Source organism: Oncorhynchus kisutch, linkage group LG2 (assembly GCF_002021735.2).
Source record: "Oncorhynchus kisutch isolate 150728-3 linkage group LG2, Okis_V2, whole genome shotgun sequence".
Lineage (NCBI taxonomy): Eukaryota > Metazoa > Chordata > Actinopteri > Salmoniformes > Salmonidae > Oncorhynchus > Oncorhynchus kisutch.
The window spans coordinates 62,587,539-62,606,575 of NC_034175.2; the positions used below are offsets into that span (position 1 = coordinate 62,587,539).

The 19,037-nt window shown below is 43.9% G+C and overlaps 1 protein-coding gene across 1 annotated transcript in view; it reads right to left on the reverse strand.

Moving 5' to 3' along the window:
• The window catches only part of LOC109869843 (Na(+)/H(+) exchange regulatory cofactor NHE-RF3-like), a 14,104-nt gene extending 1,000 nt beyond the window's left edge, over positions 1-13,104 (reverse strand). Inside the window, exons 1-8 of the mRNA XM_020460119.2 lie at positions 12,966-13,104; positions 8,721-8,930; positions 8,174-8,405; positions 7,697-7,833; positions 7,162-7,357; positions 6,691-6,887; positions 1,701-1,913; positions 1-74 (exon numbers count right to left, since the gene is read on the reverse strand). The exon at positions 1-74 is cut by the window's left edge and continues 298 nt beyond it. Coding sequence (XP_020315708.1) covers positions 1-74; positions 1,701-1,913; positions 6,691-6,887; positions 7,162-7,357; positions 7,697-7,833; positions 8,174-8,405; positions 8,721-8,927 — 1,256 coding nt within the window. The 5' untranslated portion in view covers positions 8,928-8,930; positions 12,966-13,104. The remainder of the gene's footprint in view (positions 75-1,700; positions 1,914-6,690; positions 6,888-7,161; positions 7,358-7,696; positions 7,834-8,173; positions 8,406-8,720; positions 8,931-12,965) is intronic.
• Positions 13,105-19,037: the final 5,933 nt, after the last annotated feature.

Genomic DNA, 19,037 nt, shown 5'->3' on the forward strand with positions numbered 1-19,037 from the left:
TTCACACCGTCCACCTCCACCACCATGTCTTCATCCTCAAGACCAGCCCTGTCCGCGGCTCCACCCTTCACCACCTTACAGAGAAGACATCAAGGGGTGAGCTGAGATGTGAATGGTTTGGAACGTAAACAACAGTTGACAGTTGCTGAATGACAGGAGTGTTTCAGAGGTACGGAATTGAGACTAGCATGTGCTTTGCCTCTTGATCTTTCCCATAGTAGTTAATGTATTTGGGATGCATTCTCTTGTCTGTTAGGCTACCTGTTGGATATACAGCACCAGTCAAAAGTTTGGACACTCCTACTCATTCAAGGGTTTTTCTTTATTTTTACTATTTTCTACATTGTAGAATAATAGAGAAGACATCAAACTCTGAAATAACACACATGGAATCATGTAGTAACCAAGAATGTGTTAAACAAATCAAAATATATTTTAGATTCTTCAAAGTAGCCACCCTTTGCCTTGATGACAGCTTTGCACACTGTTGGCAACCAGCTTCACCTGGAATGCTTTTCCAACAGTCTTGAAGGAGTTCCCACATATGCTGAGCACTTATTGGCTGCTTTTCCTTCACTCTGCGGTCCAACTCATCCCAAACCATCTCAATTGGGTTGAGGTCAGGTGATTGTAGAGGTCAGGACATCTGATGCAGCACTCCATCACTCTCCTTCTTGGTCAAATAGCCCATACACAGCCAGGAGGTGTGTTGGGTCATTGTCCTGTTGAAAAACAAATTATAGTCCCACTAAGCGCAAACCAGATGGGATGGCGTATCACTGCAGAATGCTGTGGTAGCCATGCTGGTTAAGTGTGCCTTGAATAAATAAATAACAGACAGTGTCACCAGCAAAGCACCCCCACACCTCCTCCTCCATGCTTCACGGTGGGAACCACACATGCAGAGATCATCCGTTCACCTACTTTGCATCTCACAAAGACTCATCAGACCAAAGGACAGATTTCCACCGGTCTAATGTCCATTGCTAATGTTTCTTGGCCCAAGCAAGTCTCGCCTTGTTATTGGTGCCCTTTAGTAGTGGCTTGATTCACGCAGTCTCCTCTGAACAGTTGATGTTGAGATGTGTCTGTTACTTGAACTCATTGAAGCATTTATTTGGTCTGCAATTCCTGTGGCTGGTAACTCTAATGAACTTGTCCTCTGCAGCAGAGGTAACTCTGGGGCTTCCTTTTCTGTGGCGGTCCTCATGAGAGCCAGTTTCATCTTAGCGCTTGATGGTTTTTGTGACTGCACTTTCAAAGTTCTTCACATATTCTGGAATGACTGACCTCCATGTCTTAAAGTAATGATAGACTGTCGTTTCTCTTTGCTTATTTTGAGCTGTTCTTTGCTATAATATGGACTTGGTCTTTTACCAAATAGGGTTGTTACACAGAAGATAGCCCTATCTTGTCACAACACAACTTATTGGCTGAAACGCAAGAAATTCCACAAATTTACTTTTAACACCTGTTAATTGAAATGCATTCCAGGTGACTATTTCCATGAAGCTGGTTGAGAGAATGCCAAGAGTGCAAAGATGTCAGCAAGGCAAAGGGTGGCTACATTGTTTTTATTTGTTTAACACATTTTTGGTTCCTACATGATTCTGCATTATTTCATAGTTTTGATGTCTCCACTATTATTCTACAAACTTTGGACTGGTACTGTAGGTAGGTGCTCTGTTCATTGTAGTTACCTCTTTGACATACTGGCCAAAGACTCCCTGTATACCGTTGAGGTGGAAGCCGTACCCGGCGGAGGTCTTCTCCATCTTGCACAGCTTGAGGAGGTCTGTGGTAACAGGGTCTGGGACCGGGGCCGGCACGCTCTCTGGGTAGCTGGGTGGAGGGGTTGCTGGAAGGAGGGATTCCATAATCTCTTCCAAGTAGAACAGAGGAGAAACGCCTCCCTGTGGATGATCACAATTCATCTCTGACCAATATCTCAATCCACACAGTAGTCTTCTTTACTGCACTTCTGTTTCTGGACAGTTCCTGAGCCTATATACACTATGAAATGACTGCCCCTCAGCCTTGAAGTTTTTCAACTTTAGTAGGCTTTTTGAATGGTCTTTAAAGTGCAAAACGGCATTTGGCAGAAGTAAATTAATCCGCCAACATGACTAGAAGTGAACAGCTTCCAAGCAATACGACTGATAAATAGCTAACAATTTAGCTACACAGACTATCTGAGTTTACCTTGTATCTTTCAGACCTATATCTATCCTCCCCTGCCTTTCTAAGGTCTTCGAAAGCCAAGTCAACAAACAGATTACCCACCATTTCGAATCTCACCATACCTTCTCTGCTATGCGATCTGGTTTCAGAGCTGGTCATGGGTGCACCTTAGCCACGCTCAAGGTCCTAAACGATATCTTAACCGCCATCGATAAGAAACATTACTGTGCAGCCGTATTCATTGATCTGGCCAAGGCTTTCGACTCTGTCAATCACCACATACTCATCGACAGCCTTGGTTTCTCAAATGATTGCCTCGCCTGGTTCACCAACTACTTCTCTGATAGAGTTCAGTGTGTCAAATCGGAGGGTCTGCTGTCCGGACCTCTGGCAGTCTCTATGGGGTGCCACAGGGTTCAATTCTTGGACCGACTCTCTTCTCTGTATATATCAATGATTTCCCTCTTGCTGCTGGTGAGTCTCTGATCCACCTCTACGCAGACGACACCATTCTGTATACTTCTGGCCCTTCTTTGGACACTGTGTTAACTAACCTCCAGACGAGCTTCAATACCATACAACTCTCCTTCCGTGGCTTCCAATTGCTCTTTAATACAAGTAAAACTAAATGCATGCTCTTCAACCGATCGCTGCCTGCACCTGCCCGCCTGTCCAACATCACTACTCTGGACGGTTCTGACTTAGAATACGTGGACTACAAATACCAAGGTGTCTGGTTAGACTGTAAACTCTCCTTCCAGACCCACATCAAACATCTCCAATCCAAAGTTAAATCTAGAATTGGCTTCCTATTTCGTAACAAATCATCCTTCACTCATGCTGCCAAACATACCCTTGTAAAACTGACCATCCTACCAATCCTCGACTTCGGCGATGTCATTTACAAAATAGCCTCCAATACCCTACTCAACAAATTGGAATGCAATCCGATTGCACCGTTTTCACAGTGCAATCCGTTTTGTCACCAAAGCCCCATATACTACCCACCATTGCGACTTGTACGCTCTCGTTGGCTGGCCCTCGCTTCATACTCGTCGCCAAACCCACTGGCTCCATGTCATCTACAAGACCCTGCTAGGTAAAGTCCCCCCTTATCTCAGCTCGCTGGTCACCATAGCATCTCCCACCTGTAGCACACGCTCCAGCAGGTATATCTCTCTGGTCACCCCCAAAACCCCCACTTATCTCCCTCACTAGCTTTAAGCACCAACTGTCAGAGCAGCTCACAGATTACTGCACCTGTACATAGCCCACCTATAATTTAGCCCAAACAACTACCTCTTTCCCAACTGTATTTAATTTTAATTTATTTATTTATTTTGCTCCTTTGCACCCCATTATTTTTATTTCTACTTTGCACATTCTTCCACTGCAAATCTACCATTCCAGTGTTTTACTTGCTATATTGTATTTACTTTGCCACCATGGCCTTTTTTTGCCTTTACCTCCCATCTCACCTCATTTGCTCACATTGTATATAGACTTGTTTCTACTGTATTATTGACTGTATATTTGTTTTACTCCATGTGTAACTCTGTGTCGTTGTATCTGTCGAACTGCTTTGCTTTATCTTGGCCGGGTCGCAATTGTAAATTGCCTACCTGGTTAAATAAAGGTGAAATAAATAAATAAATAAAAAATCTTTATTGAACTTTTATTTCAATCTTTCCACTGTCTCTATGCACACTCACAGGGCTCTACACACTGTCACTCCAACACACACACACACACACACACACACACACACACACACACACACACACACACACAAACGCACTCCATCATTTGCTCACTCACACATAATATGCACATAATTTTATACTGACTACGCACACCCATTCACATGCAAGCTGCTGCTACTCTGTCGCCTAGTCCCCTTACCCCTAAAAGTATTTAGTCAGCCACCAATTGTGCAAGTTCTCCCACTTAAAAAGATGAGAGAGGCCTGTAATTTTCATCATAGGTACACTTCAACTATGACAGACAAACAAGAAAAAAAAATCCAGAAAATAACATTGCAGGATTTTTAAAGAATTTATTTGCAAATTATGGTGGAAAATAAGTATTTACCTATGCTGAAAATTACAGGCCTCTCTCATCTTTTTAAGTGGGAGAACTTGCACAATTGGTGGCTGCCTAAATACTTTTATGCCCCACTGTATGTACCTCCATCACTCCAGTATCCCTGTCACCTTCCCTCTGTACATATCTACCTCCATCACTCCAGTATCCCTGTCACCTTACCCCTATACATATCTACCTCCATCACTCCAGTATCTCTGTCACCTTACCCCTATACATATCTACCTCCATCACTCCAGTATCTCTGTCACCTTACCACTATACATATCTACCTCCATCACTCCAGTATCCCTGTCACCTTCCCTCTGTACATATCTACCTCCATCACTCCAGTATCCCTGTCACCTTACCCCTATACATATCTACCTCCATCACTCCAGTATCTCTGTCACCTTACCCCTATAAATATCTACCTCCATCACTCCAGTATCCCTGTCACCTAACATGCATATCTACCTCCATCACTCCAGTATCCCTGTCACCTTACCCCTATACATATCTACCTCCATCACTCCAGTATCTCTGTCACCTTGCCCCTATACATATCTACCTCCATCACTCCAGTATCTCTGTCACCTTACCACTATACATTGACTATACCACTATACATTGACTAGTTGGGCCCAAGCTTGCTGTACAACATTAAAACCTATTCAGTCTGTCTACAAACAGGCTCTCAAAGTGCTTGATAGGAAGCCCAATAGCCATCATCATTGTCACATCCTTAGAAAGCATGAGCTCTTGAGTTGGGAAAATCTTGTGCAATACACCGACGCATGTCTTGTATTCAAGATCCTTAATGGCCTGGCTCCCCCTCCACTCAATATTTTTGTTAAACAGAAAACCCAGACATATGGCAGCAGATCCACAAGGCCTGCCATGAGAGGTGACTGTATAGTTCCCCTAAGGAAAAGCACCTTTAGTAAATCTGCATTCTCTGTGAGAGCTTCCCATGTCTGGAATACACTGCCATCAGACACACATAACTGCACCACATATCACACTTTCACAAAATGCTTGAAGACATGGCTAAAGGTCAATCAGATTTGTGAACATGGTCCCTAGCTGTGTGTTGCCGCTCTCCATGTTGTCTGTTGTCTGTAGCTTGTGAGGTGTGGAAACACTTTGTTGCTTTTATGAATTTTGACTTGCTGCTTTTTGTTCTATGCTGCTCTGTCTGTATGCTACGTCTTGCTTGTCCTATGTTGCTCTGTCTGTATGCTATGTCTTGCTTGTCCTATGTTGCTATGTCTTGCTTGTTCTATGTTGCTATTGTCTATATTGTAATTGTTTTTAATAACCTGCCCAGGGACTGCGGTTGAAAATTAGCCGGCTGGCTAAAACCGGCACTTTTACTGAAACGTTGATTAATGTGCACTGTCCCTGTAAAAATAAAAAATAAACTAAACTAAACATACCATCACTCCAGTATCCCTGTCACCTTACCCCTATACATATCTACCTCCATCACTCCAGTATCCCTGTCACCTTACCCCTATACATATCTACCTCCATCACTCCAGTATCCCTGTCACCTTACCCCTATACATATCTACCTCCATCACTCCAGTATCCCTGTCACCTTACCCCTATACATATCTACCTCCATCACTCCAGTATCCCTGTCACCTTACCCCTATACATATCTACCTCCATCACTCCAGTATCCCTGTCACCTTACCCCTATACATATCTACCTCCATCACTCCAGTATCCCTGTCACCTTACCACTATACATATCTACCTGTATCACTCCAGTATCCCTGTCACCTTACCCCTATACATATCTACCTCCATCACTCCAGTATCCCTGTCACCTTACCCCTATACATATCTACCTCCATCACTCCAGCATCCCTGCTCATGTAAATGTGTTATTGGATCTGACTTTTTAAATATTTTCTGTACATAGTATGCTTACTTACTTTTTTACTTTATTGTATATTTCATCTTCTTATTTCATCTTTTTTTCTAGTAATAGTTTGTTATTGATTATTGCATTGTTGGGTTTTAAGTTTGCAAGAAAGGCATTTCACTGTACTTGTGGATGTGACATTAAATCCTGAACTATATATAAATGACCGAGTTTTCACCAGTTTGATGACATAATTGTGAAGCCTTTTCAAAAGATGAGTGGATGTGATCTGGAAGTAAAGCGGAAGGGGTGGTAACTTTCACAGGGGGTTCAAACACTTTCTCAGCATTGTGGTGCTTATCAGTATCAGCCACAGCTTCATTATAATCCCAAAGGAAAAACTGATCCTTGATCAGCACTCCAACTCTAAGACACTTTGTAAATATGGGGCCAGATGTTTAGACCAATGTGCTTGAGCCAACTCCTATGACCGTTGTTTCATACATTTATTTCCTAAATCCAACAAGAAAGATTGATCCCAGAACCCTCACCATCTTGTAGAGCTTGTCAGTATCTTCATCAACCACCAGGAGGCAGCACTTGCTGCCACACTGCCTGATCCTGTCCACCACCTGCTCATGGCTGCAGCCATCCACTTCCACACCCTCCACGGCAACCAGCCTGTCCATCTCCTTTAATCCCGCCCTCTCGGCTGGGCTACCCCTGTCAATGTCCCTGATGAAGTGGCCTGCAGGTAGGATGATATTAAGATGGTGTTCTTGTGTAAAATTATTCAGACAGATGGCTATTGTTGTTGGTGAATAGTTTAATAGTGATGATCCTATGTGGCTATTGGCAGATGTGTTGTTATAAGACATTATAAGGGGTTCATACACGCTTATGAAAAGTCATTATAACCGCATCATAATGCATTATACCCGTTTGCTTATAGTAGTGTAACCAAGTTTTTCTTTGGATACCTACTGAACATCCAAATTCACACACCATATAAACACACAGACCTGTCTTGTTAGGCTCAGTCCTTAGGAAGTATCCATAGCCGTCTGATCCTTTGACCAAGTCTGCGATGCGTGGCTTCAGTGGGAGGAGCTTCGCTGTGGCTAGCGCCGCCCCTATCCTGATGCGTTTTATCTTGTAGAACCTGTCTGTGTCCTCATCCACCAGTAGGAACATGACGCTGTTGCCTGATGCCTTGACCTGACACAGATCACACAACGGGCTCATTCGGGCGGGCGCAAAGTTAAATAACGTTTAGATCAAAATTAACAGAAGAAGAGTAAACATTCTTATCTGTCTTGTAAAATAAAGACTTATGACATATCTTGACTAAACGTAACCAATCACATTTGTTTCTGCCCTCAAGGCTGAGTTTCCCAGGGAAACCAAATGGAATTAACACTGATTTGCCAAATGATCACTGTCCTGACTCCTGCATTCTGAGTGAACAACATGCGTTGACAGGCTGTAGAATAATATGCCAGATATTGAAGTTAAAAGTTAACCACAGAGTAGTGTCAATAAGGACTGAACCCTGACCTTTTCAACTATCTGGTCATGAGTGGCGTTCTCCGTGTTCTCCCCGTTGACCTCTATCAGGCGGTCGTTGGTCTTGACCCCTGCCCTCCCGGCCACACCCCCTGGAGCCACCTCTGTCATGAACATGCCCACGTCACCTGGGACAGGAAATGGAGGAAAGAAAATGTAGTTTAAAATCACAATCCTAAGTTAATTATCTTTGGACATAAAGAAGACAGGAATGTATGTTAAGGGCCCACGCCATGTGAGACGAAGATAACGTGTTAATTTGATGATTGATCAACAAGCAAAACAATTTAATATGAATCCTCAGAGATTACAATAACTGCTGTTGTCAGTTTGGTTCTTCTCTCTTGTCAGCAATATCACAATCAAAGAGATACACAATTACTGTGTATGTGTGTGTGTGTGTGTGTTTATGTGTGTGTGTGTATGTGTGTGTGTGTGTATGTGTGTGTGTCCGCATGTATGTCCCACCCCTCTCATCTTTGATAGAGCGCAAAGAGAAGCCGTAGCCCCCGCTGGACTTGGCCAGGTAGCAGAGTTTGGGTTTGGGCGCCCCTCCTCCCACCCCGTTCATGGCGTGCTGGGTGGGTGTGGCGTGTGGGTCAGACAGGTCCACCCCCTCAGTCTTAGCCTGCTTGTAGGATGCCACATCCAGAACGTGGAAGGTAACCGATGCACCACTCTCCTTCACCAGGTCCACTACCTAACCCAGGACACACAGCACAGGTAAAAGAGATGGGACAAAGTATGGTATGTTGCTACATTAGTACAGTACTTATTGCTACATGTGTTCTCTAGTAATTCCACATTTACCTAACTTATACTGGGACCTTACCCCAGGCACTTTAAAGGACTTGATAGGTGTGAACAATATAAGCAGACAAGGTTATTACCATACTATTACTATATTGCTTACATCTTTATAATTTCAATACAGTAAAAAAAGAGGGAGGGTCTAGGTTTTATGTGGAATCGGACAACTGCTAGCCCTGTCAGATTCCCCTCTCCCCCTCCTCACCCGTGTGTGGTCCATCTCGTCCACATAGGTCCCGTTGACCCGGAGGATGCGGTCTCCGTCCTTCAAACCCACCAGCATGGCCGGGCTGCCCCTCTCCAGGTTCCTGATCAGGTGACCATCCTCTCCTTGCTCCACCCTCAAGAGGAAGCCAAAACTTTGACCTGGCTTCTTACTCAGCACTATCACCCTCGGCCTGTACCCAGCCATGTCCTGCAACAGAGACCACAGGGTATGAATACAATACAAGACACACACACACACACACACACACACACACACACACACACACACACACACACACACACACACACACACACACACACACACACACACACTGGTGAGCACAGTCACTCTCTGTTTTTACCCTGCCATGTCTTGTAATACAGACCAGAATGCGAGAGTGCTGACAAACACAAACCTACCTTCTCTTCCCTATCCCCCCCCAAAATTCTGACCCTCAAATAAATCCACTGTGTGTAGCAGTGGTAAACCCCATTCTATCTAATCTCAATGTCTGAAACTTCCCCCACTATCTTGAAGGAGATCCCACATATGCTGAGCACTTGTTGGCTGCTTTTCCCTCACTCTGTAGTCCAACTCATCCCAAACCATCTCAATTGGGTTGAGGTTGGGTGATTGTGGAGGCCAGGTCATCTGATGCAGCACCCCATCACTCTCCTTGGTCAAATAGCCCTTATACAGCCAGGATGTGTGTTGAGGATCATTGTCGTGTTGAAAAACAAAATGATAGTCCCACTAAGTGAAAACCAGATAGGATGGCATATTGCTGGAGAATGCTGTGGTAGCCATGCTGGTTAAGTGTGCCTTAAATTCTAAATAAATCACAGACAGTGTCACCAGCAAAGCACCCCCACACCATCACACCTTTTCTTCCATGCTTCACGGTGGGAACCAAACATGTGGAGATCATCCATTCAGGTACTCTGCGTCTCACAAAGACACAGCGTATGAAACCAAAAATCTCAAATTTGGACTCATCAGACCAAAGGACATGTCCATTACTGGTGTTTCTGGGCCCAAGCAAGTCTCTTCTTATTGGTGTCCTTTAGTAGTGGTTTCTTTGCAGCAATTCGACCATGAAGGCCTCATTCACGCAGTTTCCTCTGAACAGTTGATGTTGAGATGTGTCTGTTACTTGAACTCTGTGAAGCATTTATTTGGGCTGCAATCTGAGGTGCAGTTAATTTCCGATTGGCTCAAATGCATTAAGAAGGAAAGAAATTACACAAAATGAACTTTTAACAAGGCACACCCGTTAATTGAAATGTATTCCAGGTGACTACCTCATGAAGCTGTTTGAGAGAATGCCAAGAGTGTGCAAAGCTGTCATCAAGGCAAAGTGTGGCTACTTTTTTGGTTACTACATGATTCTAAATGTGTTATTTCATAGTTTTGATGTCTTCTATTATTTTACTATGTAGAAAATTGTAAAGACAAAGAAAAACCCAGGAATGAGTAAGTGTGTCCAAGCTTTTGAATGGTACTGGAGCTATACCAGTGGAGGCTGGTGAGGGGAGGACGGCTCATAATAATGGCTGGAACGGAGCGAATGTAATGGCATCAAACACATGTTTGTAAAAACCATGTGTTTGATAACCATTCCACCAATTCTGCTCAAGCCATTACCACAAGCTCAACCTCCCAATTAAGGTGCCACCAACCTCCTGTGAGTTATACTGTAGCAACTCAAAGGTATGTACTGTACAGCAACGTCACCATCAGATAAATTGCAGTAAATCGGGGGTGGAGTGGAACATTTGCACAACAGAAATCTGATTGGCAATATAGAGAGATATAACAGGGATATAAACACATATATTAAAAGACTGGATATCCCGTAGAGATAAGAGACCACATAGTGTAGGGTTGGGCTCAATGTCATTGATTACACTGATACTTTACTGACAAGAGATCTCTAGAGAGTGTATTCTGCGAACCATTACGCTGAATCCCTATCTCGCACAAACACGCACACAGACACACCACGACCTACACTCATGTTTTAATAGTGTGGCAAAGTGCTGATAGCTCTAGAAGAAGGTTAACCTGCTATGCTACCTCTCACGTGGCCATGGGTTGTTAATGGTTAACAGCAGCTAAGGCCAGCTGAAGGTGCGAAGGGCTCTTTTAACTGGAATGTGTGAATTTGACCCCCCAATAAAGATGGTCAACATGAGAACCCTTGTAATGTTTATCACACTGTTATCACAGAGAGAAAGTAAGACGTGACGGATGTGTGTTTGTGTTTGTGTTCAGGTGTAGTATAAGTCTGTGTGTGGCAGTGTGCTGATATGTCTGTTCCTACATTTTGCTAATCTAGTTCTATCATTTAATCCTTGACACAGTCACTGTAGACTGTTGTTTTTAGGGAGATTGTTTCCTGGAAGTAGATGCAGTCCAATAAACTAACCCAAGATGACAATTGCAAGGAAACACCATCTACATTGAGTGGAACCATGGTCCTTTCCCAAGAGATTGAATCCTCATTGTGGGGGCACATGTCACGTACTAACCCCAAAGTGTCCTGTATTGTTATTTGGAGCCCCTCTATCCACTGCACCTGTGTCTCTGTTGTTGCTCTATATCTCCATGTGAGTCATTTAGCAGACACTCTTATAGAGAAACTTACAGGAGCAAGAAGACAGGTGAAAAATCTATTTGGCTCGGGGATTTGAACCAGTAACCTTTCAGTTACTGGTCCAACGCTCTTAACCGCTACGCTACCTACAGTTGAAGTGGGAAGTTTACATACACCCTAGCCAAATACATTTAAACTCAGTTTTTCACAATTCCTGACATTTAATCCTAGTAAAAATGCCCTGTCTTTGGTCAGTTAGGATCACCACTTTATTTTAAGAATGTGAAATGTCAGAATAAAAGTAGAGAGAATGATTTATTTCAGCTTTTATTTCTTTCATCACATTCCTAGTGGGTCAGACGTTTACATACACTCAATTAGTATTTGGTAGCGTTGCCTTTCATTTGTTTAACTTGGGTCAAACAATACATCCACGTAATTTTCCATCCACTTTCCCTTTCCCATGATACCATCTATTTTGTGTAGTGCACCAAAGCACCCCCACAACATGATGCTGCCACCCCTGTACTTCATGGTTGGGATGGTGTTCTTCGGCTTGCAAGCCTTCCCATTTTCCCTCCAAACATAACGATGGTCATTGTGGCCAAACAGTTCTATTTTTGTTTCATTAGACCAGAGGAAAGTTCTTCAAAAAGTACGACCTTTGTCCCCATGTGCAGTTGCAAACCGTAGTCTGGCTTTTTTATGGCGGTTTTGGAGCTGTGGCTTCTTCTTTGCTGTGCGGCGTTTCAGGTTATGTCGATAAAGGACTCGTTTTACTGTGGATATAGATACTTTTGTTTCCGCCAACATCTTCACAAGGTCCTTTTCTGCACTTATCGCACCAAAGTACGTTTATCTCTAAGAGACAGAACGCGTCTCCTTCCTGAGCGGTATGACGGCTGTGTGGTCCCATGGTGTTTATACTTGCGTACTATTATTTGTACAGATGAACGTGGGAATTGCGCCCAAGGATGAACCAGACTGGTGGAGATCTCCAATTTTTTTTCTGAGGTCTTGGCTGATTTCTTTTGATTTTCCAATGATGTCAAGCAAAGAGGCACTCAGTTTGAATGTAGGCCCTGAAATACATCCACACGTATACCTCCAATTGACTCAAATTATGTCAATTAGCTTATCAGAATCTTCTAAAGCCATGACATAATTTTCTGGAATTTTCCAAGCTGTTTTAAAGGCACAGTCAACTTAGTGTATTGTATGTAAACTTCTGACCCACTGGAATTGTGATAGAGTGAAATAATCTGTCTGTAAACAATTGTTGGAAAAATTACTTGTGTCATGCACAAAGTAGATGTCCTAACTGACTTTCCAAAACTCTAGTTTGTTAACAAGAAATTTGTGGAGTGTTTGAAAAACGAGTTTTAATGACTCCAAACTAAGTGTATGTAAACTTCCGACTTTAACTGTATGTCCATCATAGTCGGTCTTAAACACCTGCCATTGCCCACCACCACACATAAGATAACCAGTGCATGTGATATCAAAACAATGAGCAAATAGTAGAATTGATCGTGTTAACAAATATAGCATTAATTAGCATCAAAAGCTAAGTAACTAAACATAATATATACGTAATTCATTTGATAGACCACAACAATAGGAGAAACAGTAGAACATTCCCTCACCTGCTCCTGTCTCTCGTCCCAGTCCCAGTCCAGAGGAGGATCTTCTGTTGTTAAGGTGGTATCTCTGTTGCTTCCCAATTTCTCTCCTTCTCTCGCTCTTTCTCTCGCTCTTGCTCTCGCTCTTGCTCTCGCTCTTGCTCTCGCTCTCTCATTTCATTGCTCAACTCTCTCTCTCTCTCTCTTCTCTCTCTCTCTCTCTCTCTCTCTCTCTCTCTCTCTCTCTCTCTCTTTCTCTCTCTCTCTCTCTCTCTCTCTCTCTCTCTCTCTCTCTCTCTCTCTCTCTCTCTCTCTCTCTCTATTTCTCTCTCTCTTTCTCCCTCTTTCTCTCTCTCTCTCTCTCTCTCTCTGAAGGACTTTGACAGGTCAAAGTTGGACTTAAAGGCTGAGTTATTTAACAGTGTCTCGTGGCATCTTGGGAGACACATGTCTAAACAGTCCAGGTATCCCTTTAAAACCACCGTGTTAATCACAACCCAGTCATCTGTTTAGAATGGTCAAATATGACAGAGGAGGGTGGAGAAAGCTACTGACAAGGTCAAGGATCAAGACTTGGCAACGTCACCACAACAACCCAATAACAATAACAGCAGTGATGATGAGTTAATTGGAGGAAAGACTGGCTGACTGGGCGTATTGCCTGGATGGAAGAATTCCATGCTTTATGGTGGAAATGCGCTTATCTGTGGGATAGTCCCCCAGTATAGTATGCTTTATCTCAAACTATAGTGTGTAATGTATATTTCTACCAGAAAATTAATAAATATAACCATAGGCAATAGACATGTCTTGATGCCTCTGAAGCCAGTCTTGGATGTAAGGGTTGGTTGATTGATCTGTGAAGACTGTTATTCTCAGGCAGTGGAGGCTGATGGGAGGAGCTATAGGAGGATGGGCTCTTTGTACTGTATCAAACATAGGGAAACCACCTTTCCGTTCATTCTATTCCAGCCATCCTTCTATAGCTCCTCCCACCAGCCACCACTGTTGTCAGGTGAGCAACTTTGGCAGTACTGGTCTGCTTCTTGCTCACTGACACTATAAGCCCAGACACACAGCTTGTCCGACTAACAATATCTAAACGCGTCTCAACTCAGTTATCAGTATGGCAATCAAAAATATCATCTTGTGACAATGTAGCTTTGGATGAAATGTTTAAGTTGAGTTTAGGGTTTGAAGGACTGTAATAATTGGACCATTATGTACCTTGCAGAAGGGAATATGGGTCCATGTAACAGAGGGAGTTTGAGAACATTTAACACTTAACACTCCTCCCAGAGAGAGAGACTATGATGAATAACACTCCTCTCAGGGAGAGAGAGACCATGATGAATAACACTCCTCTCAGGGAGAGAGACCATGATGAATAACACTCCTCTCAGGGAGAGAGAGACCATGATGAATAACACTCCTCTCAGGGAGAGAGACCATGATGAATAACACTCTTCTCAGGGAGAGAGAGACCATGATGAATAACACTCCTCTCAGGGAGAGACCATGATGAATAACACTCCTCTCAGGGAGAGAGAGACCATGATGAATAACACTCTTCCCAGAGAGAGAGACCATGATGAATAACACTCCTCTCAGAGAGAGAGACCATGATGAATAACACTCCTCTCAGAGAGAGAGACCATGATGAATAACACTCCTCTCAGAGAGAGAGACCATGATGAATAACACTCCTCTCAGAGAGAGAGACCATTATGAATAACACTCCTCTCAGGGAGAGACCATGATGAATAACACTTCTCTCAGGGAGAGACCATGATGAATAACACTCCTCTCAGGGAGAGAGAGACCATGATGAATAACACTCCTCTCAGGGAGAGAGACCATGATGAATAACACTCCTCTCAGGGAGAGACCATGATGAATAACACTCCTCCCAGAGAGAGAGAGACCATGATGAATAACACTCCTCTCAGGGAGAGAGAGACCATGATGAATAACACTCCTCTCAGGGAGAGAGACCATGATGAATAACACTCTTCTCAGGGAGAGAGAGACCATGATGAATAACACTCCTCCCAGAGAGAGAGACCATGATGAATAACACTCCTCTCAGGGAGAGAGAGACCATGATGAATAACACTCCTCTCAGGGAGAGACCATGATGAATAACACTCCTCTCAGGGAGAGATAGACCATGATGAATAACACTCTTCCCAGAGAGAGAGACCATGATGAATAACACTCCTCCCAGAGAGAGAGACCATGATCAATAACACTCCTCTCAGGGAGAGAGAGACCATGATGAATAACACTCCTCTCAGGGAGAGAGAGACCATGATGAGTAACACTCCTCTCAGAGAGAGAGAGAGAGACCATGATGAATAACACTCCTCCCAGAGAGAGAGACCATGATCAATAACACTCCTCTCAGGGAGAGAGAGACCATGATGAATAACACTCCTCTCAGAGAGAGAGAGACAATGATGAATAACACTCCTCTCAGGGAGAGAGAGACCATGATGAATAACACTCCTCTCAGAGAGAGAGAGACCATGATGAATAACACTCCTCCCAGAGAGAGAGAGACCATGATGAATAACACTCCTCTCAGGGAGAGAGAGACCATGATGAATAACACTCCTCCCAGAAAGAGAGAGACCATGATGAATAACACTCCTCCCAGAGACACCATGATGAATAACAATCCTCCCATAGACACCATGATGAATAACATTCCTCCCAGAGAGAGAGACCATGATGAATAACATTCCTCCCAGAGAGAGACCATGATGAATAACACTCCTCTCAGATAGAGACCGTGATGAATCACACTCTTCCCAGAGAGAGACCATGATGAATAACACTCCTCCCAGAGAGAAACCATGATGAATAACACCACTCCCAGATAGACACCACGAAGAATAACACTCCTCCCAGAGAGACACCATGATGAATAACACTCCTGCCAGAGAGAAACCATGATGAATAACACCACTCCCATATAGACACCATGATGAACAACACTCCTCCCAGATAGACGCCATGATGAATAACTCTCCTCCCAGATAGAGACCATGATGAATAACACTCCTCCCAGATAGAGACCATCATGAATTACACTCCTCCCAGAGATAGACCATGATGAATAACACTCCTCCCAGAGAGAGACCATGATGAATTACACTCCTCCCAGAGATAGACCATGATGAATAACACTCCTCCCAGAGAGAGACCATGATGAATAACACTCCTCCCGGAGATAGACCATGATGAATAACACTCCTCCCAGAGAGAAACCATGATAAATAACACTCATCCCAGAGAGAGACACCATGATGAATAACACTCCTCCCAGAGAGAGACCATGATGAATAACACTCCTCCCGGAGAGAGAGACAATGAGGAATAACACACCTCTCCATGTCAGAGAGACCATGATGAATAACACCCCTCAAAGAGAGAGACCATGATGAATAACACTCCTCCCAGAGAGAGAGACCATGATGAATAACACTCCTCCCAGAGAGAGACCATGATGAATAACACTCCTCTCAGGGAGAGAGAGACCATGATGAATAACACTCCTCCCAGAGAGAGAGAGACCATGATGAATAACACTCCTCTCAGGGAGAGAGAGACCATGATGAATAACACTCCTCCCAGAGAGAGAGACCATGATCAATAACACTCCTCTCAGGGAGAGAGAGACCATGATGAATAACACTCCTCTCAGGGAGAGAGAGACCATGATGAGTAACACTCCTCTCAGAGAGAGAGAGAGACCATGATGAATAACACTCCTCTCAGGGAGAGAGAGACCATGATGAATAACACTCCTCCCAGAGAGAGAGACCATGATCAATAACACTCCTCTCAGGGAGAGAGAGACCATGATGAATAACACTCCTCTCAGAGAGAGAGAGACCATGATGAATAACACTCCTCCCAGAGAGAGAGAGACCATGATGAATAACACACCTCTCAGGGAGAGAGAGAGACCATGATGAATAACACTCCTCCCAGAAAGAGAGAGACCATGATGAATAACACTCCTCCCAGAGACACCATGATGAATAACAATCCTCCCATAGACACCATGATGAATAACATTCCTCCCAGAGAGAGAGACCATGATGAATAACATTCCTCCCAGAGAGAGACCATGATGAATAACACTCCTCTCAGATAGAGACCGTGATGAATCACACTCTTCCCAGAGAGAGACCATGATGAATAACACTCCTCCCAGATAGACACCACGAAGAATAACACTCCTCCCAGAGAGACACCATGATGAATAACACTCCTGCCAGAGAGAAACCATGATGAATAACACCACTCCCATATAGACACCATGATGAACAACACTCCTCCCAGATAGACGCCATGATGAATAACTCTCCTCCCAGATAGAGACCATGATGAATAACACTCCTCCCAGATAGAGACCATCATGAATTACACTCCTCCCAGAGATAGACCATGATGAATAACACTCCTCCCAGAGAGAGACCATGATGAATTACACTCCTCCCAGCGATAGACCATGATGAATAACACTCCTCCCAGAGAGAGACCATGATGATTAACACTCCTCCCGGAGATAGACCATGATGAATAACACTCCTCCCAGAGAGAAACCATGATAAATAACACTCATCCCAGAGAGAGACACCATGATGAATAACACTCCTCCCAGAGAGAGACCATGATGAATAACACTCCTCCCGGAGAGAGAGACAATGAGGAATAACACACCTCTCCATGTCAGAGAGACCATGATGAATAACACCCCTCAAAGAGAGAGACCATGATGAATAACACTCCTCCCAGAGAGAGAGACCATGATGAATAACACTCCTCCCAGAGAGAGACCATGATGAATAACACTCCTCTCAGGGAGAGAGAGACCATGATGAATAACACTCCTCTCAGAGAGAGAGAGACCATGATGAATAACACTCCTCCCAGAGAGAGAGAGACCATGATGAATAACACTCCTCTCAGGGAGAGAGAGACCATGATGAATAACACTCCTCCCAGAGAGAGACCATGATGAGTAACACTCCTTCCAGAGAGAGAGAGACCATGATGAATAACACTCCTTCCAGAGAGAGAGACCATGACGAATAACACTCATCTCAGGGAGAGAGGGACCATGATGAATAACACTCCTCTCAGGGAGAGAGAGACCATGATGAGTAACACTCCTCTCAGAGAGAGAGAGAGAGAGACCATGATGAATAACACTCCTCCCAGAGAGAGAGAGACCATTATGAATAACACTCCTTCCAGAGAGAGAGAGAGACCATGATGAATAACACTCCTCCCAGAGAGAGAGACCATGATAAATAACACACCTCTCAGGGAGAGAGAGACCATGATGAATAACACTCCTCTCAGAGAGAGAGAGACAATGATGAATAACACTCCTCTCAGGGAGAGAGAGACCATGATGAATAACACTCCTCTCAGAGAGAGAGAGACCATGATGAATAACACTCCTCCCAGAGAGAGAGAGACCATGATGAATAACACTCCTCTCAGGGAGAGAGAGACCATGATGAATAACAATCCTCCCAGAAAGAGAGAGACCATGATGAATAACACTCCTCCCAGAGAGAGAGACCATGATGAATAACACTCCTCTCAGGGAGAGAGAGACCATGATGAATAACACTCCTCTCAGAGAGAGAGAGACAATGATGAATAACACTCCTCTCAGGGAGAGAGAGACCATGATGAATAACACTCCTCTCAGAGAGAGAGAGAGAGAGACCATGATGAATAACACTCCTCCCAGAGAGAGAGACCATGATGAATAACACTCCTCCCAGAGAGAGAGACCATGATGAATAACACTCCTCTCAGGGAGAGAGAGACCATGATGAATAACACTCCTCCCAGAGAAAGAGAGACTATGATGAATAACACTCCACTCAGGGAGAGAGAGAGACCATGATGAATAACACTCCTCCCAGAGAGAGAGAGAGACCATGATGAATAACACTCCTCTCAGGGAGAGAGAGACCATGATGAATAACACTCCTCCCAGAGAGAGAGAGACCATGATGAATAACATTCCTCCCATAGACACCATGATGAATAACAATCCTCCCA